The 18,964-nt window shown below is 43.2% G+C and overlaps 2 protein-coding genes across 2 annotated transcripts; both read left to right on the top strand.

Annotated features, from left to right (window-relative positions):
- Positions 1-3,034: 3,034 nt before the first annotated feature.
- Positions 3,035-8,995, top strand: LOC102718803 (nucleobase-ascorbate transporter 6-like). Its single transcript, XM_006647808.3, has 14 exons — positions 3,035-3,722; positions 5,142-5,239; positions 5,321-5,497; positions 5,582-5,682; positions 5,825-5,900; positions 5,980-6,039; positions 6,138-6,322; positions 6,421-6,517; positions 6,620-6,706; positions 6,796-6,854; positions 6,979-7,070; positions 7,927-8,004; positions 8,122-8,282; positions 8,374-8,995. Exons 1-14 carry the CDS (start codon positions 3,599-3,601, stop codon positions 8,590-8,592), a joined length of 1,614 nt encoding a protein of 537 aa, XP_006647871.2. The 5' UTR covers positions 3,035-3,598; the 3' UTR covers positions 8,593-8,995.
- Positions 8,996-15,441: 6,446 nt separating this feature from the next.
- LOC102702077 lies at positions 15,442-17,239 on the top strand. Its single transcript, XM_040521082.1, has 3 exons — positions 15,442-15,849; positions 15,963-16,147; positions 16,714-17,239. The coding sequence occupies exons 1-3, from the start codon at positions 15,579-15,581 to the stop codon at positions 16,813-16,815; spliced, it is 558 nt and encodes a 185-aa protein (XP_040377016.1). The 5' UTR covers positions 15,442-15,578; the 3' UTR covers positions 16,816-17,239.
- The last annotated feature ends 1,725 nt before the right edge of the window (positions 17,240-18,964 follow it).

Here is an 18,964-nt window from a genome sequence, read left to right as displayed (position 1 = left end):
GGCGGCGAGCCGGCGGCTCCCCGCCGGCGGCCCTCTGACGGAGGCGGCGACCCTCCAGCGACGTCCGTGTGCTGTTGCTTGCTGTAGCAGTATAGTAGTACTTGTACTGTTTGTGGGCTCATGCGTGAGGCCTACGTTTGGCAAGTGTATTTTGACTGGCCAAATTTGGCCAGTGACAGGAGTAGTTTGGCCAACTGAATGACTGCTATCCAGTCTGTTGGAGAGCAAATTTTAGTCTAAGTTATTAAATTCTAGCTTTGAAAAGTCATTGACAATTCCGTTGGAGATGCTCTTAATGCTGCTGTACATGTATGAGGTTACCCATTTTATTGAAGGATCTGCAAAGACAAAGCTGGAGTAAGGCCTTGTTTAGTTTTCAAAATTTTTTTTTTCAAAAACATCACATCGAATTTTTAGACACATAAATAAAGCATTAAACATAGATGATCCAAAAAACTAATTGTACAGTTATGAAAGAAATCTTGAGACGAATTTTTTAAGCCTAATTAGCCCATGATTAGCCATAAGCGCTACAGTAACCAGCATGTGCTAATGACGAATTAATAAGGCTCAAAAGATTCGTCTCACGGTTTCTAGGCTAGCCATGAAATTCATTTTTTATTCGTGTCCGAAAATCCTTTCCGACATCCGATCAAACATTTGACGTGACACTTTTTTTTCAAAAATTTTCTCATCTATACACCACCTAATTCTGCATGAGCAGCAACCTGGAGTAAAGCCTGGGCCCTGGGATCGATGAGGGGGCTCAAGCTTTCTGACATGTTGCTGTTGACCATCTGACTGGGCCTGGCCAGAGGAAAGCCCATCTCTAGCCCAACACCACACGGCATATATGTACATACTGGATCCACTAGTACAGATCAGTGCTTTTACAGTTTTTACTCCCGACGTTTTGTCTGCACGTACCGTGCAGCGGTACGGAGTACGCATTTAATTGGCTTTGTGCTTTATCTGGCCTGTGATTTTCTATAGAGCACGGTAAAACAAGTCAACTCATAACCATAAATACAGAAAGTAGTATAGCGTGAGATCCATCACTAATGTGCATTTATTTCTCCAAGTCCCATGCACTTTGCACGAGTTGCGTGCTTGCAATCTGCTTTGGTTCTCGTTTGCTTCTCTTGTACTCATGCGAGAGCTGCCCTTTCCAGATGCCAAATTGCCAACTCGAGCAAGTATAATATTGTTATAAGTTATAAGTATGCTAAATACTGATATGGAGAAAAGAGGGGAGATAAAAAAAACGGGCTACCGGTTACAAGCTTATAGCTAGCTTAAACATAAAAACCAAGATACTGTGAGAGACATGTGGATCCTGTTATAATAATAAAAAGTAAGAGTTAACTACTATATGAGTGGATTAAGAAAAGACTATGGACTCGTTTGCAAAGGCAAGTCTGGATGTAGCTAATCACCACATGCAAAACGAGAAACGTCATTAGTATATGATTAATTAAGTATTATCTATTTAAAACTTAAAAATAGAAAATTACGATTTTTTATACAACTTTCATATAAACTTTTTCAGAAAAAAATATCATTTAATAGTTTGAACCGCGTGCATACGAAAAAAGAAAGAGATTAGCTCCGTGAGCCTTCTACGAACACGTCCTATAAAAAATTTTATAGTCAGCTTGTTCGCGTTGCTCTCGTTGATCGTCTCAAACAAACACTCCGTTCGACACGAATTCTCGCATGGTCGAGACCTCCATGCAATCCCTTTTGCCTAATTTAATGCGGCCGTGTGGTACTAACCTGAGCACTTCTAGAATGCCATCTGATGATAAATTTATCTGAGTTGGTTGGATCCCTTGATCACGCATGGTCAGGTGCCCTCTCTACCAAAGCCACACTTTTATGCTTGTGGTAATGGTAGGCACTAGGCAGTGAGCAGTGTGACTAGTCCGATGGCAAAGCAGGGTACACTGAGGGCCCTTGCAAATTCACGTATACGGAGCTGCGTTTTTTGTACGCCCGTGACTTAATCATTCTCACCGAAATGGGCAAAATACAGACCTGGCGCAAAAGCAAAATACTGTAGCGTCGATATAAAACAGCCAAGGAACACAATGATAGGAAAAGTACGGCGACGCAACTTTGCGTACAGGTCGAAAGCATCCTTGCCTCCTCTTTTCACCCCTCTTCCCTCGGAACGAGACACGGAAAATCGCGGGGAAAAAAACGCCCTTCTCCCTCATCGCTCCACTGGTGGCCCGTACTAGCACTACTGTTATGGCACAATAATCCACTTATGTAGAGAGAAAAAAACAGTCCTGGACTTTTAGTAAAGCCATTCGATTTCTACAAATGAAATATAGAAAAATTAAAGAAAATTTTCATTTCTTTAAGTAAAAACATAAAAAAATTATCCACCTAGAACTTTAAAAAATCATACTATAAATTAATGCGTGCATGTACAGTGTTCTCTTTCATGTCGAAAGAGGTTTTTGGACACAAATGAAAAAACGAATTTACGGCTAGCTTAGAAACCGCGAGACGAATTTTTGAGCCTAATTAATTTGTCATTAGCACATGTTGGTTACTGTATCACTTATGGCTAATTATGGGCTAATTAGGCTCAAAAGATTCGTCTCAAGACTTCTTTCATAACTGTGCAATTAGTTTTTTGGTTTATCTATATTTAATATTTTATTTAGATGTCCAAAAATTCGATGTGATGTTTTTGAAAAAAAAATTAGGAACTAAACAAGCCCTCTCAAAGTTCTCCGGGAGACGCTGGAAGTCGTACCAAGTACTCATCACTTCACTGTGCGAGAAGCACTGTACACTGTAGTATGCTATCCTAGGGGTGGCCTGCAATACGGAACCTCTTTCTTCACGCACAATCCATGACCACTCCTTTCGTACTGCCACAAACCACAACGCCCAGGCCACAAACGCAAACCGCAAAACTGGAACAAGATCAACCAACTCCTAAGAAACTGTACTAGGAGTACAAAAATCTACACCCCCCCTAATCAAATGTGAAATATCCCATCCCATCTCCCTTTGCACAGCCCGAGAGGAGAGACCCACGAAACTTGACGCCGCGCCGCGGAGGGGAGAGAGAGAGGGAGAGCGTGAGATTCGCACGGATCGAACACGCACACACGCAAAACAACACGGGCATAAATGCGGTTTTGGAGCGCTGCGGGGTGTGCGTGAAGAAAGGGTAGAGAGAAAAGAAGAAAAACGACGAGGCGACGCGCGCAGGCCGCGGTGGTGGCGGGGGTGGCGGGGGTGGTGGTGGTGGGACTGGTGGGGGTGAGAATAGAACAAAACAACCGCTCCCTGCTGCGCCCCCCTGCCACCGCAGCGGCAAGCGCTTTTTTGACCGCTTCCGGCTGCGCGTCCATTTGCTCTTGTGATCCACCACCGGTACTAGTAGTAGTACACTAGTACTGCCCTGCCGCTCGCACACCACTACACTACGCTCTGCTCTACGGCTCCCTTCTCCCCTCTTACAGCGTCGTGCGTGTCCCGCTCGGCTTCGCATTGCGACGTTGTTTGCGGGGAGGGAGGAGGAAGGGGGGAGGCGGGGGGCGTTTGACGGTGGTGGTGCCTCCGCGTGCGCGGGATGGCTGGAGGCGGGGGAGGGGGCGGGGCCGCGCCGGCGCCGAAGCACGACGAGCTGACGCCGCACCCCGTCAAGGACCAGCTCCCCGGCGTCTCCTACTGCATCACCAGCCCTCCTCCGTGGCGTGAGAACCCCCTTCCTTCGCTCCCCCCACCCCCACCCCATCGTGCCCACAAATTTTCCGCACGGCTTCGCTCTCGTCAGGGCTCTATCGTTCTCTGTTTCTCGCTGCTCGGTGGAGATAGCAATAGTTCCAGTTGCTCGCGTCGTTTTCTCGAGTTCCTGCTTCCTGGCGTCGGTGTGGTGGTTGCGCTTGCTACTACGTGGGCATGCTTCGTTGATCCGATTCAGTTGTTTTTTTTCTCTTTTGCTAGGGGAGTTGCTACCTGCTAGATCTGCTTGAGCTTTCCTTATTACGAACATGGATACGCTTTTTACAAAGCGATTCGCCTTTTCGTTTTATTCTCCCGGCTGTTTAATAAACACCCTCGCGTTAGTTTATCTTAGTGATGCTGAAAAAGGTTTGACTCGTTGATTCCTAGTCGCGGGTTTGGAGTATCAGCAATCAACCAACCAGATGGGACTTTGGATTGTTGGAGGAGTTGTAGGAAGTGGGTTTTGGTGGTAGTCTGATGCTCATTCTCTGCGATCCTGTTCCGCTGTCGCCCGGACTTGTGTCAGTATGATAGGGGCTTGTCTGGACTCTGGATGGAATATTCAAGAATCCAGTAATGTTATAGATTTTTTTTGGGTAATATTAGTTCTATTAAATTCCGCTTTGACTTGCTTTTAGTGACTTCTCATTCTCATGCACCCTGCCTTTTGTGTTACTAGCATATACTAATAGTAGTTGCTGTCCATAGTTGGCATGTTATATGTAGTGGATGCATCCACTGAATTCCTATGTACTACTACTCTCTTGATGGTTACTTCAGGGCGTTACTGTCCATGCGAAAAAATCGCTCTCCCTTGGGTTTGTGTTTTCATTGTTGGACGGATTACGATGCGGATTGTTTAGTCCATTAGTTGATTATGATAAAACAACTTAAGGTCTAAGAAATACTCCTACTAGAAAGGAATTTTTTTGAGACATCGCATTTTTAAAAGTGTGGAGCAAATAATCCATTAAAAAAATCCAGGGAAAGAAAGCAAAGGACCAGGGCCTTTGAGTTCCATTCCTTCTCATGTTTTTAGCAGAGATTATATACTTTTCTGCATTATTTCACGCATTCTACTAGACATGTCCCTGTCACGGAAAAGGATGAATGAATAAGTTTAGAGTGTTATCTACATTGTATGATATAATCTGTAGCTTTCGAATTTTGGATATCTTTTCCTTCAAAATTACTGACGTTCTTTATATATTTCATTACAATTAACGTTGACTGTTGTATATGCTGCCAAGTATGTTGCATCCTCTCTGCTATCCTGCTGTATAAGTTACTTGCATACACTTCCACCTTATGCTGTTTAGAACATTTGCATGGTTTTAGTTAGAAGCTTGGACTAAAGTTTTTGCTGTATACAACTGTTTACAATGCAGCTGAGGCCATTCTTCTTGGGTTCCAACATTATCTGGTGATGCTGGGAACTACAGTTATCATACCAACTGCACTAGTTCCGCAGATGGGAGGAAACAATGTGAGGTTACACGTTTACTTATTTGTATTACTTTTGACTCGAGTCATCGATCAAGACTAATGGTATTTCTTCCTGTATTAGGAGGACAAGGCTGTTGTTATCCAAACGTTGCTGTTTGTGGCTGGGATTAACACCCTCTTGCAGAGTTTCTTTGGAACCAGATTACCCGCGGTGATTGGAGGATCATACACTTTTGTTGTACCAACCATCTCGATCATCCTTGCTGGTCGTTATGCCAATGAACCAAATCCACACACAGTATGTTAACAATTAGTAGCTACTTGGATTCAGATACTGTCTTTGTATATCTTGACCTGACGGATGACTTATTTCTATGTGAAGAAATTCCTCCGAATCATGCGCGGAACACAAGGAGCTTTGATTGTGGCTTCTGCTCTACAGATCATATTTGGTTTCAGTGGCCTTTGGCGTAATGTTGCAAGGTACTGAGGTGAACCATTGGCAATTGGCACAGTTTTTTTCCTTCATCAGTAGCTGCTTCCGAGATATTCTAGCAAGAAATCATCTTGCAGAAAAATGCTCTTTGTTTTCAGTCTTATTAGTATGTACCTTGTTTTATTTCAGGTATCTGAGTCCATTGTCAGCTGCTCCACTGGTGATGCTAGTTGGCTTTGGACTTTATGAGCTTGGCTTTCCCTCGGTAAAGTGTTGTGTTTCTACTCAATACTCCATTTTTTTTTAAATGATGTATTGCTTATGTTAAAACTACAATTGCCCAGGTTGCTAAGTGTGTTGAGATTGGACTTCCAGAGCTTATCCTCCTAGTGATCTTTGCAATGGTACACACTTATTTCCATCATGTGGTTGCCACCATCTTTACCTAGCATCTCTGTGCTCCAATCATCCTTTTTCCTTTTTTATTGTTTCATTTTTGCAGTACCTGCCACATGCCATACACATGATGAAGTCCATCTTCGACCGTTTTGCTGTTCTGTTCACTATTCCCATAGTGTGGCTCTATGCATATCTGCTCACAGTTGGAGGCGCATACAGGAATGCACCACCAAAGACCCAATTTCATTGTCGAACTGACCGCTCTGGAATAATTGGCGGTGCTCCCTGGTAACATTTTTAAAAAAAATATGAATGTTCTGTTGGTAGCATCCTTGTTGTAAAAGTGACATGACCACTTCTTATCTTCTGTACAACTGCAATGACAGGATAAGAGTTCCCTATCCCTTTCAATGGGGTGCTCCAACTTTTGATGCTGGTGAAGCTTTTGCAATGATGGCTGCTTCTTTTGTTGCTCTGGTGGAGGTATGTTACCTCCTGGGAAAACCAAAGTCTATTTCAGCACTTCATTTCAATCTGAGGATTCTAAAGTAATGGTTATGAACTCCCGAACTCTTATATTTGTAGTCTACTGGTGCCTTCATTGCTGTTTCAAGGTATGCTAGTGCCACCCCTCTCCCACCCTCTGTACTTAGCCGTGGAATTGGTTGGCAGGTAAATGCTCATCCACCATGTTCCAAGTTTGTCTTGATGACTTGCAAATCTGGAGTCATCTTGAAGGGTACATATTTGATCTTTTGTAGGGCATTGGCATTCTGTTGGATGGGCTGTTTGGGACTGGGAATGGTTCCTCCGTATCAGTGTAAGCATTAGAATGGTACTTCATTGGGAAATGCATCTTATGTTATGTTCAACTTGATAGCCTCCATTCTCTTAAGAATGCATCTAATTTCATTTTATACAACCATTATATTCCTTGTTTGTAGTGAAAATGCCGGATTGTTAGCCTTGACACGAGTTGGTAGCCGAAGGGTGGTGCAGATATCAGCTGGTTTCATGATATTCTTCTCTATTCTGGGTAAGTATATTTTTTTTGCAAACCAAGTTTCTATATAAGGGGGTCTTCCCTTTTGTTTTCCTGAGCCTGTTACTAAGATGTGGTTTCTCAAGTCAAGAAAACATCTGAAAACTGTGATTGAGTATGATCAAAGATTCAAAGGTTGATGCTTAAAGATACTGATCCTCTTTTTAAAATTCCAAGGTGAACTTATTACAAACACGTTTTTCTAGGATGGATGCATTATAACACCAAAGTAGTCTACTGAAGATATGAAGTTGACATGTATCCTCAAGTTATAATCGGACATTTTATCTTACAACCATTGTTGTGCCGACTATCACTTAGACACTGTTTCTAACTTGTGCTATATTGAGTATTGACTGTCAGTCATCAATTATGATATATTTCTAGCTAAAGAATGAGTTTAGCACATACCTATCGACAATGCCAGAATTCTCATTTTAGAAGGCAAAGTGTTTCTGCACCTATATGATGGCAGGATATTGGTTAGCTGTTTCGGTTGTGAACTGTGGTATGGTCAGATTATGTTGGATTTAAAAGGAACAAATATAGGAGAATGAGTAAAAGTAGCTTCTAATTTATCCAGTCCTACTAAAAGCAGCTTAATCTCTTTTGCATCCTCACAATTTTTTTACCAGTGTATCTAGTGAGATTCTATTCTTTTAGCGTGTCAGTCGTGCAATGCGCATGCTCATCAAACGTTGTTTCCATTACTACATTTATTCTTGATATTGCAAGTTGTGTCTTATTCAAAGCACATAACATTATGCATCTCAAATAACTTGGCTCTGATTGGCGATCGCTTTATTAAACATACCCTTATGTTGCACTAATATTGCTTTTCTTTACTCAGGAAAATTTGGAGCTGTCTTTGCATCAATACCTCCACCGATCTTTGCAGCCCTCTATTGTATCTTCTTTGCATATGTTGGTGGGTGGAAGGGACTGATTCAGGCTACTTATATTCACAATTCTCTTTTCACTTACAGTTTGCACTATGAAAGATTTTTTTGTTTTTCATTAAAGATGCGTTTTACTTTGTCAACAGGTTCTGCTGGGCTTGGTTTCCTTCAGTTCTGCAACCTCAATAGTTTCAGGACCAAGTTCATTCTTGGGTTCTCAGTTTTTATGGGCCTTTCTGTTCCTCAGTACTTCAACGAGTACACATCTGTCGCTGGGTATGGTCCTGTTCACACACATGCAAGATGGGTAAGTGACATCATGATCTTTAGCACACTTTATGTAAAAGTAGTATTCTTGCTCTTGAGTTATTGATTACTTGTTTCATTAACTTGTACAGTTCAATGACATCGTGAATGTAATATTCTCGTCAAAGGCATTTGTTGCTGGCTTTGTTGCATATTTGCTGGACAACACGATTCACAGGCATGATGGATCTGTCAGAAAAGATCGAGGATACCATTGGTGGGATAAATTCCGATCATACAGGACTGACACAAGAAGCGAGGAGTTCTATTCCCTGCCGTTCAACCTGAACAAGTTCTTCCCATCAGTATGAGCACTGTGCTAATTCAGTAGTAGGTTACTGTCTATCTGTCCTTTGTGAACAAGTTCTCTGGAGGTGGTAAGCTATTGGCCTGAATTCTCTAGGTATGTGGAAATCATATACCCTTAAACAAAGGGGAATCCTGTGGTATAAACCAAAAAAAAATGGTGGCCCCCTGAAATCATCTCACGGATGTATATTTTAACCTATCTGGGGACAATAGTAGGAAATTTTGGCTACTCATTTGCACATGAAAATGGCTCTTGATTCTTACATCCTGTGGTCAATCACATCCACAAAGGAGGTGAATGGATTGACAAGGCCATTTTGGTACTATCATTGTAGGGTCATACCAACGAAGCTATAATCTGTATGTAGGTTTTAGAAGACAATGAAATGGGAGTATCTTTTTGTCGTTGGTACTTGTTATGCTCTGTGAGCAATGGATTCCGGTATAACTATTCCTGTGGAGTGATTTTATTACTGCAACAAGTGAGCTACCTCGTGGCCTGCAAATATGTCCAGGAGCAAATAGATACCAATTTTGTGTTTCAGCTTCTTGTGGACGTCTTTTCTTGATTTTTTATTACATCACTTATTAATTCAGCTTCTTGTGGACGTCTTTTCTTGATTTTTGTACATAACTGATTAATTCTGTTGGATCTCCCTATATATGATCCGTACGGTCATACGGTTCGTTTTCTAGGTCTCGGCCTAAAGTAAAAAAATGGTGATTGTGGGTTCGTCTGCTCAGAGCTATGCGTGGTCGACGTCTGGACGTCTGGTTAAGACCTGTTCATTGGCAACGTTCTCGATCCCATCCGTGACCCTATTAGCTGTGCATCTTGCATGTGCTTGTTTATTATTGCATATATGATTTCTAGTTATATATTATGTCCTCAACATTCTTCTGGTTGTTAAGGTTGGCCCCCGCGATTTTGCCATGTATCGCCATGAACACGAGAGAACTGTTGCAGATTGGTCATGGCCTTTTCTTTTGATATCCTCCGGTGGTTCGATGCTTCGATGCATCATGCATGGGGATCTGGGCTCAGCTCATTCTTTTACTTTATTATTCTAAGATTCTTTTTTTACTTTCACACCCACGCTTTTTGAACTGAATTGGACGGTGCGTTTTTTTTTCAAAAAAATTTAAAAAGTTTATCATCTTATATTTCTAAAGTGAATTTTTAACTTTGTAATAGTTAATTCTGTCATTTATATCATTTAATAGCGGTCATAAAATTAGATAATCTTTTTTTTTTGCCGAGTAGGCCAATGCAGCGAATGTATTGACAACAAATCTGTTCACTTTGTGACTAAACTAGTGCTAACTCTCTTGAATTTGCATATATATATATATATACACGTGTAAATTTAGTAACTTGAACCGTTAATTTTGGCGATGACTGTGTTAAACTTTTATTGCAATATGTCGTCTACTAGAAAGACCAAATGCTGAAAAATATTGTTGTTGCCAATGAGATAGTATGTACTGTTATGTACTACTTGTCATTCATTTGGATCGAATTTATTGTGCCTGAGTAATTACATTTTCCATAATTTTGATTTGTTGTTGCTACAAAATATGGCATAATATAGCTATACTGTTATCTGTGTTAATCACGTAATAAAAAGGGAATGAAAAGGGTAGTTTGGTAATTTTGCGTTATTTGCCATGTTGGCATGCTGAGTTATTGCTCCAAGTGTGAAAAAAGGCAAATTATTAATACAATTTCTCTCACTAGTGACATATATGTAAACATAAAGATAAAAGTGGTATTTGAAGAGTTGTCAAATGCTATAGCGACAAATAGTTAAATATCCTGAAGATGGGAGGAACCGAAAAAACAATGATCCACTACAGTATTACAGATTTTTAGTTCTCGGATTGCTTGAAAAGCCCCGCCTCTAGCCAAACAAGGGTTACATCTCTTATTACATTGAAGAGTCTCGCCGGGGTGGCAGTAGCTTCTTGGAAAATCTTGGCGTTTCTCTACTTCCAAATCTCCCAGCATATTAGAACGAAGGCTGTATCAAATGATTTTCGATAATTTTTGCCGAAAACACGTCTCGTGTCGACCCACCAGTCTTCCAGATCCTATAATCTTTATCCCTAGTCACCAACGGACCACAGCCTTGGTCCTTCTATTATTATTTTGTGGATTCCTCGCCTTATTGTATCGCCTCCGTTTCTTGTGTCCTTGTTCACTGAGCCGAACGAGAGATTTTTGCGGGAACGAAACAAGAAAGAATTGGAGTTTGATAAAGAAACGGTACTTCCCATGTGAAATCATGTGTACTGCTCTTGTCTGACTATCGCGCCAAATCTTTGTGCAATATGACCATATCGCACATGGACTATTTGTACTTCACAAACATGCAATGAGCTTCAGCTGAGCCGCTTCCATCTGATAGCAATAGCCTAAAACGATCGCCTTCAGAGATCAAGAAATACCGTCACGTTACTCCCATAATTTTCTGCACTCACCAAGGAGGAAACTGGCAAGCTACAGGAAACAACGAGCAGACGGGGCTAAAAACGGAGGGGATGATGCAGCGATGCTGATCGGCCATTTGGTGTGGTCACCGCTCTCGAGGACCACCCAACACCACGGCGATCATTGCTTCCGTCCACCGTTCGACAGCTAGGAGGCGTTCTCACGGCCCTGAAACCTGACAAAACCGCCGCCCAGATGTCGCCAACGCCGATCGGCACTGCACAGACACGGGCTCGGCACCACTGACACACACACACACACACACCACCACCATCAAGCAGAAAAGGCAGCGACGGCGATGATCATGAGGGTCACAGCCTCACAGAGCTTATTAACAGTAACAGATTAATGACACTAGTACCAGTACTGAATTACCACTGCTAGGCTACAATACAGTGGTAGACCACGGGTTTGCACAGTTGCGATGCACCGGATGGTCCCTGGCCGAGCTACTGCAATTTATTTTTCTGACATTGGTTTGGGCCTAGACCAAGATTGGTTCAGTCAAAGAAAGGGAAATTCATATAGATATAAAGCCTTGTCTGAATAAATGAACGGCTCAGGTGCATGTGCTGTAAATGAGCATGCATTATTGGGGAAATGATTCGAGTGGGCCTGGTGCCATGGCCTCGTTGGCTGGCCCATGCGTTTGCCGCAATTGCATTATCAAACATCAATTGCATTGCACAGCCAACACTAGTATCACCGAATCACCCACTACTACGTACCTCACGTGTAGGCGTCAGCGAAGGTTCACCGTTCTCGCTATCCCGTTCTGTCAGTTGCGCCGCGACCGCGAACATTGTCAAGCTAGCCACGCACTTGCACGCGATTTACGGCCGTTTTCTGAGACCGCACGTACGGTCGATGTGCGTAAGTGCATCGACAGTGATGCCTGGCCTTTTGCGCATCGCGGCATCACAGAAGACAAACGCTACTACACTGCCTCTGTTGCAGCACCGCAACTTGCAAGGAAGGACTTTTCCCCTAGTTCCCTGTGTAACATGCCATCACCATGTCGTACACATGGGCAGAGGAAAGCCGATCCTAACTTCCTGAGCTCAAGGTTCAGCCAGCTCCCGGTTATGCCACTGACAAGGGTGACCAACTCAGTGGCTGGCCCACCTGTCAGCCAGCCCGGTCGCCGTGTGACAGATGCGAGACGGCAGCGGCAGCAGTTTCTCTCCCGGGCATTGCACGCCGAGGTGATTCTTTTTGTGTTCTATGAAAAAAAATAATATAATATATTTGTAAATAAAAAATAATTTATGAATAGAAATTTTATATACGTATTCTTAGCAATCTATAAGTTAAATCCAAAAAAAATTAGAAAGAACTTAAAATCAGCTTCAAAATTAATGTTAAAATTCTAAATTTTAACTTTTTAAGTACAAACATAAACTAATATTTGGGACGGCAGTATTGCAATGGAACTGTGGAAGACGGCATGGGGGGTTCAGGACTTCAGGGCGTGTGCGAGAAGGCAGGTGGTGTAAGGTGTAATAAGGCCGCCTCTCGCCCAAAGCATAGCACATGGCCTCATTAATCCATCGGCACTGGTCGTCGAAACAGCCCTGTGGGATTACATGACCATGATCTTGACATCACGCCGCGAGAGATACAGACGTTTAACTTGCCCTTGATAACTGCGTTGCCGTTGTTGAGCGTTGACCCTCGCCGGGTTATCAGGACACAGACCAGCACAAAGGGTGCTGATAGATGAAGAGTAGCCCTAATTCATTGACTAAACATCATGAGATGCTTATCGGTTGCCATCAGGAAGCCATCGTTCGACTGTATAAGCTGCGCTCGTTTTAGTTGCTACGACGCAGGTTATTTCTTGGTTCCATGCACACTTTTCGAATGGTTCAAACATATGTGTTTTTTTTAATCTATACAAAAGTTCATCGTCTTATATTTATAATTTTAAAATAGATTTTTAAGTTTGTATTATTTACGCCATTGAATAGTTATAAAAATAAAATAATCTCTTATTTTTCATCCATAAAATAATACATGCATAGTCTCATATAAATGACAATTCTGATTTTGAGCAAACTGCAAACACCTAAGCTAAACTACCCTTGTTTTTTAAATAATCCTGGTTCGCTTATTCTCCCCTCTTCCATGAGAAGAGAAGTATGTAGGACATGATTAAAATAGTACATTGGACTAGCTTGTTTTCCGGAAGTTGCTGGTTGGACGGTAACCAGAAGACACTGTCGTCGCGATACATACGGTAGTCTATTCCATTATCAGCAAACTGCAAGCGGGAAGAACAAAAAAATATATGGATTGATGTTGTTTGTAAGTTGTAACTGTAATAGAAGCAGCATTTGAGCCATGATATGTGGCATTCATCATGGAATTTCTCCACGACGTTTATAAAAGAATTAACATCGAACACGTCATGGAGCTAGACTGCCATCCATATAATATGTTTTTTCTTATGCTTATAAGCTAAATTTTGATTTTTTTAAACTTAAATTTTAAGTTAATTTCGATGTTTTTTAATGAAGTTTATTTTACTCGCAATGGACACGTATATAAAGTTTTATTCGTAAATTATTTTCTATTTGTAAATATGTTATTTGACTTTTTTTCTAAAAAACAAAAAAGATGACCCCTACGTTTTGCTTAGCGTAGATCTCTCGTTTTTTCACTTGTGCTTGTTATTACCAGTCAAATTTTAAATTTTCAGCCTTAAACTTATATTTGTTTTGATGGTTTGTTCTTCACTATTTATTTTTTAATCTTTTGTTTCTAGATCGATAAAAACACACACATATATATATATATAATTTTTATTTATAAATTATTTTTTATATGTAAATATGTTTTTTTGGCATTCTCCACGAAAAAACCAAAAATTGACACACATTGTCGAGATGTGTTCGATCATAAGCTTATCTTCATTTTTTTTTCTTTGACTTTTGTGCTCGCAACTTTAAACTATTAAACGGTGTATTTTTTAAAAAAAATTATCTGTACAAGTTTATCATATCACTTTGTAAAGTAGTTTTTAAAACTTTGCAATATGTATTTCAATCATTTATACCATTAAATAACTATAGAAAATTAAATAATATTTTATCTTTTATCTTTCATCCGTAAAGTAACACATTGTACCCTGTTGCAAATGGCAAAGCCTTTCCCTTTTTAATTAATTCTTCCATTACTAGTTAGGTAGTGGTCGCTAATTGACATGCGGACCACAGAATATTGGCAACTGAACAAGACTACAAGAGCTGACTTCACTCAATCCATGCATGTGTTCGTGTTGCCCTCGAGCTAATTCTAGTCGCATCTTTCATCTGAGTACTAAAATTCAGTTACTTGAACGAAAAGACAGTGTTGGCCGTCTCTAGCTCTGGAGCGATCTTCATGGCAGGCACTAGTCACTACTCACCAGAGATACACGAGAGCAGAAGCAGAAGATTCTCACGCAGATAAATACGCCCAAAATTCTCTACTAGTGGCAGTGCTAAAATACAGCGTTTTGGTTCAAGTTTGGCAGCTCTTCACAACTTCACCAGTACAAAAATGCACAATTGCTCGCCAAATCCTAGCGAGTTGTAGGCCAGTTATCATCTAGGAGTACCGCCAAGATAGGTCGGGTTAGCTAGACCAGTGAATCGATCCAAACCCATGTAGGACAGCGACCCCACTCAAAAATTCTCAATGCAAAACAACGGTAGAAAAAGAAAACGGAAGCAAAGGTGCACGGATGGCCTGTTAGCCGGAAAGGCATACTTACGTATTTCCTTTATTCTATGTTATAAGACTTTTTAATTTTAATTAGATTTATAAATTTAGACAAACTCTAACGTCTACCCAGCTAGGATGATGGGTCGATCGGTTGGCTCGCCATGCTCCACCACCCGCACGACGAACCCGCGAGAGCGACCGGCGCCGATGCGACGCACACGGGTGGTGTTCCCATCCGCACTGTGCCACTGTTTGTTTACGCGGCTACAACGTCAGGCAGAGCTTCCCGACAAGTACAAACCACCCCTCCGGAACATGTACGTGCCAACCCCCGTTCACGTGGCGGCGCTCCACGAAAGAAAGAAAAAAAAACAAACGGTGGCCTCCCATCACGGGAAAACGATCGGTCGGTCGATCCGCCCGCGCGCCCGCGCCCGGGCTCGCCTGCGTCGCGTTGCTCACGCCAGGCGCTCGCCCTGTGTGCACGAGCCGTGTTGGGTGCCGCGACTCGCAGGTCACGACCACGTACACGGAGCAGGCGGCGCATCTTATAAGCGGTAGGTGCACCGAAGACAGCAGCGGCGGGAGGTGGCTACGTCTACGTGCAGCGTGGTCAAGTCCACTGGCCATATATACCAGCCCACCACCTCGGCGCTCGAGCAGTTGCTCTCCCACCCCAATCACTGTGTCATGTCCACCCCTCGCGAGCCTCGGCGCGGCTAACCGTGAGCCTCTGCTGCTGCTGCGAGAGAGAGAGGAAAAATCTTGCGAGAGCGCGGGGAGCGATCGATGGGGAACTGCCAGGCGGCGGAGGCGGCGACGGTGGTGATCCAGCACCCGGGCGGGCGGGTGGAGCGGCTCTGCTTCTCGACCAGCGCCGCGGAGGTGATGCGCGCCAACCCGGGCCACTACGTCGCGCTCGTCACGCTGCGGGTCGCGGAGGAGCGCCACGACGCCGAGGGCGGGGCGCGCCGCACCGTGCGGCTCACGCGCGTCAAGCTGCTCAAGCCCAAGGAGACCCTCCTCCTCGGCCACGCCTACCGCCTCATCACTACCCACGGTATGCAATTCCTTCTCCTTCTTTCTTCCCTTCGATTCTTCGTGCGCTGGGCGACCATGGCTATCGACGACGACGACGACCAACCGTTGTGCGCTGCTGTGAACTGTTTGCAGAGGTGACCAAGGCGGTGCAGGCGAGGAAGGAGGAGAAGCTGAGGAAGGCGCAGCAGCAACTGCTGGAGTCGAGGCAGAAGCTGCAGAGCAAGGCACGCACAGCGCCAGCGACGGAGGCGGAGGCGGAGGACAACGAGAACAACAACTTCGACGACGAGGCGGCGTTGGACGCGAGTCTTGATCAGGTGGGTTACATGGATCAGGCTAACCTGTCCTCCTTTAATCCAACCACTTTTTGTTCGACGTCCCCATGCACGTCCGTGGCATGGTTGATACATGGCCTTTAAATTGTCTTTCTCAGAAGCTAGGGTTAGTTGCTCCTCGCGATTATCGTGTCCTTCCATGATTCAGTCTCTTCTAGTCTTCTGTAGCTGTTTATATATCTCCTTTTCTTTTCTGTTCATCTGACTTTATCAGCAAAAGAAGTGTTTTTTATCTGTTATGGAATTTCTATTAGTTTTTTGCAACCGCAGAATCTCCCTAGTTATTACGGAAATCAAGAGTCATCTTCTTAATGAGGCCAGTTGAGAATACTTATTCCCAACCTCCAAGTGACATTGCATTCAATAAGATTATAGGGTTGTGGCCCTGTAGAGCCAACTGGTTTTAATAGTGGATTCTCAAATTAGCAGTAGCAACTAGTGTCAGGAGTGAGAGCCATTTGCGAGATTCCTTACCACTTCTGAAACGGCGGCAACATGCAAAGGTTCCATATTTTCTGATTACTCTACTGTTGCCCACCTGATTGCAGTTGGCGCGTCAGGACAGAGACGGCAGCAACCGGAGCTCCAGCGCGCGGCACCGGCAGTGGCGGCCTTCGCTGCACAGCATCGACGAGTCGGGCGGGAGCTGATGCTCTGTCAACGTGTCAAGCACACATAACACGACCACAAAAATGGTTAATAGTCGGAGAGGTGAATCTGTATTTTCGGTGTTCACCCGGCCTTAATTAGCTTTGCAAAAAGGTTGGCGCGCTTGCACACTGTGAAGTTGAGTTTGACACATCAGGATGACAGGAGCTGCTCGGGGAACTCTAGCCTTGAATCCGTGTAAATTTTCAGGCTTTGATGGGGGCCTTGTTAGTGAGATTGCTTGTTTTCTTGGTACATTTGCACCTCGAATCAGAATTCTGAACATTGTTGAGACGCTCTGTACTTGGTGCTCTCCTGCAAAAGGGAGAGTCAATCGAGCCGCACCTCATGATCATAGCTTTTTGAGGATGCTAATGTATTTATACAAGTATCATTCTTGATGCCAAATTCACAATCATAAGCTCTGTGCCAGTGACAGATGCACCTGCAGATGATGGAATCATCATCACCAGACCATTCCGATGGTTGGAAGCTCACCATATGCTGATTAGCGTCGGCTATGCCTATCGATATATTCCCAATTCTTTAAGCAGTTCCTGATGTCCTAACAGAGTAACAGGACAAGCGGTAATATGCTTCAAAATAAGATGCCCAGAAAACCACATTACCTACCACTCTAGCAGGCTGATATATATGCTTTGAAGCAGTAGACTAGTGGTTGTTTTCACATGCATGCCTCTGCAGCCGGCAATATTCTGCTGCTCTGAAGAACACGTGAGCTGACAGTCTCACTCTCCCACTGTATATTAACGGCAAGCCACTTGCTGGTTGTTAGCGTAAGATATAGACAGTCTTCTGGATCTCTGCTAGCCACAGCTCGCCGAACTTAAATACAGTCATCTACTAACCACTTGTTAATGCAGCTAATTAGCCACGGCCTGCGAGCGAGAGTGCCCGGTGCTTACCAGTCAGCACAGGTCGTCCAGCTATGGCACATGCACGCTGCATCAGTAGCCCAGTGCATCTACTTTTCAGATTTGCTGCCAGTAACACTGTAGTAATCGTCGAGTTCGATGTTGCACACTTGCACCACAAAGGGTTTCACTTGGGGCATTGCTCTAACGTGACGAGTGGTTTAAGCCTGTCACGTCGGAGCAAGCTCATCAGCTTAGCATAGACCATGCACGACACGTATCTTACAGTGACTATGGTGTCTTTATCACAAAGAGAGAAGAGAGAAGCCAGAGAAAGCAAGAGAGAGGACATAATGACGTCGGAAAGGACCAATAGGGTGGTGCGCCGAGGTTGGCGATTGCCGTCGACGCCGCCCTAGCCCCGTCGACGCCGACGTCGTCTGCGACCCGTCGCCGGCTCCGTCCGTGAACGCGACTCGTCGCCACCCCCTATGCGACGCCGCCACCGCCAACTCCGCCTACCGGGGGAGAGATGAGAGAGCTCGGGAGAGGGGAGAGATGGGAGAGAAAGGACATAGTTGATTGACAGGGAAAAGAAAAAAAATATTATGGGGGCCACCTAGAGCACTCTGCACTATGCGATATGTAGCTTCCTCCTATGTGACATTTTTTTTCTGAGGGAGTGACTTGCATAGTGCATGAAAATTCAAATAGAAAACGACAAAAAAGACATAATAAAAAAAACTATATCGTAATTTGAATATATTGTACATGGAAAGTCAAATAGTGTTTCTATCAATATTCACCCTGAGAGGAAATTTTCTTGTAACATAAAAACCATGTCACCTTTTTACCATATATTTTTCCTAACATCCGAGGGTACATACGAATGAACTAACTTTTGCAAAGTTGAAAGTTGAATACTTACTGTAGGAAAACCAGACTAAGACTTTTATATAGAAATATTTGCACGAAACAAACCACTTATATGTCTATGAATCATATCAGCGAAAACAATCCAAAATATGGTGAGAAGGAAAATAGCAGGCTGTAATCGAGCTTTGTTTACTGAAGTATGACGAATTGCGCTGGTCAACGAAAAAAATGCATTCCCGTATTACTCCCCGACTTCTATGCACATATTCCTCGAAATTCGTAAAAAAATTATGTGAAAGTTTATCATCTCATCTTTTTAATCAAATTTTTAATTTTGTATTAGTTAATTTATTTGTTTACACCATTAAATAGCTATCAGAAAGTCGGATATTTTTTCATA

Source organism: Oryza brachyantha, chromosome 2 (assembly GCF_000231095.2).
Source record: "Oryza brachyantha chromosome 2, ObraRS2, whole genome shotgun sequence".
Lineage (NCBI taxonomy): Eukaryota > Viridiplantae > Streptophyta > Magnoliopsida > Poales > Poaceae > Oryza > Oryza brachyantha.
The sequence above is the reverse complement of the archived record's forward strand: the minus strand, read 5'-3'. Positions and strand labels throughout refer to the sequence as shown.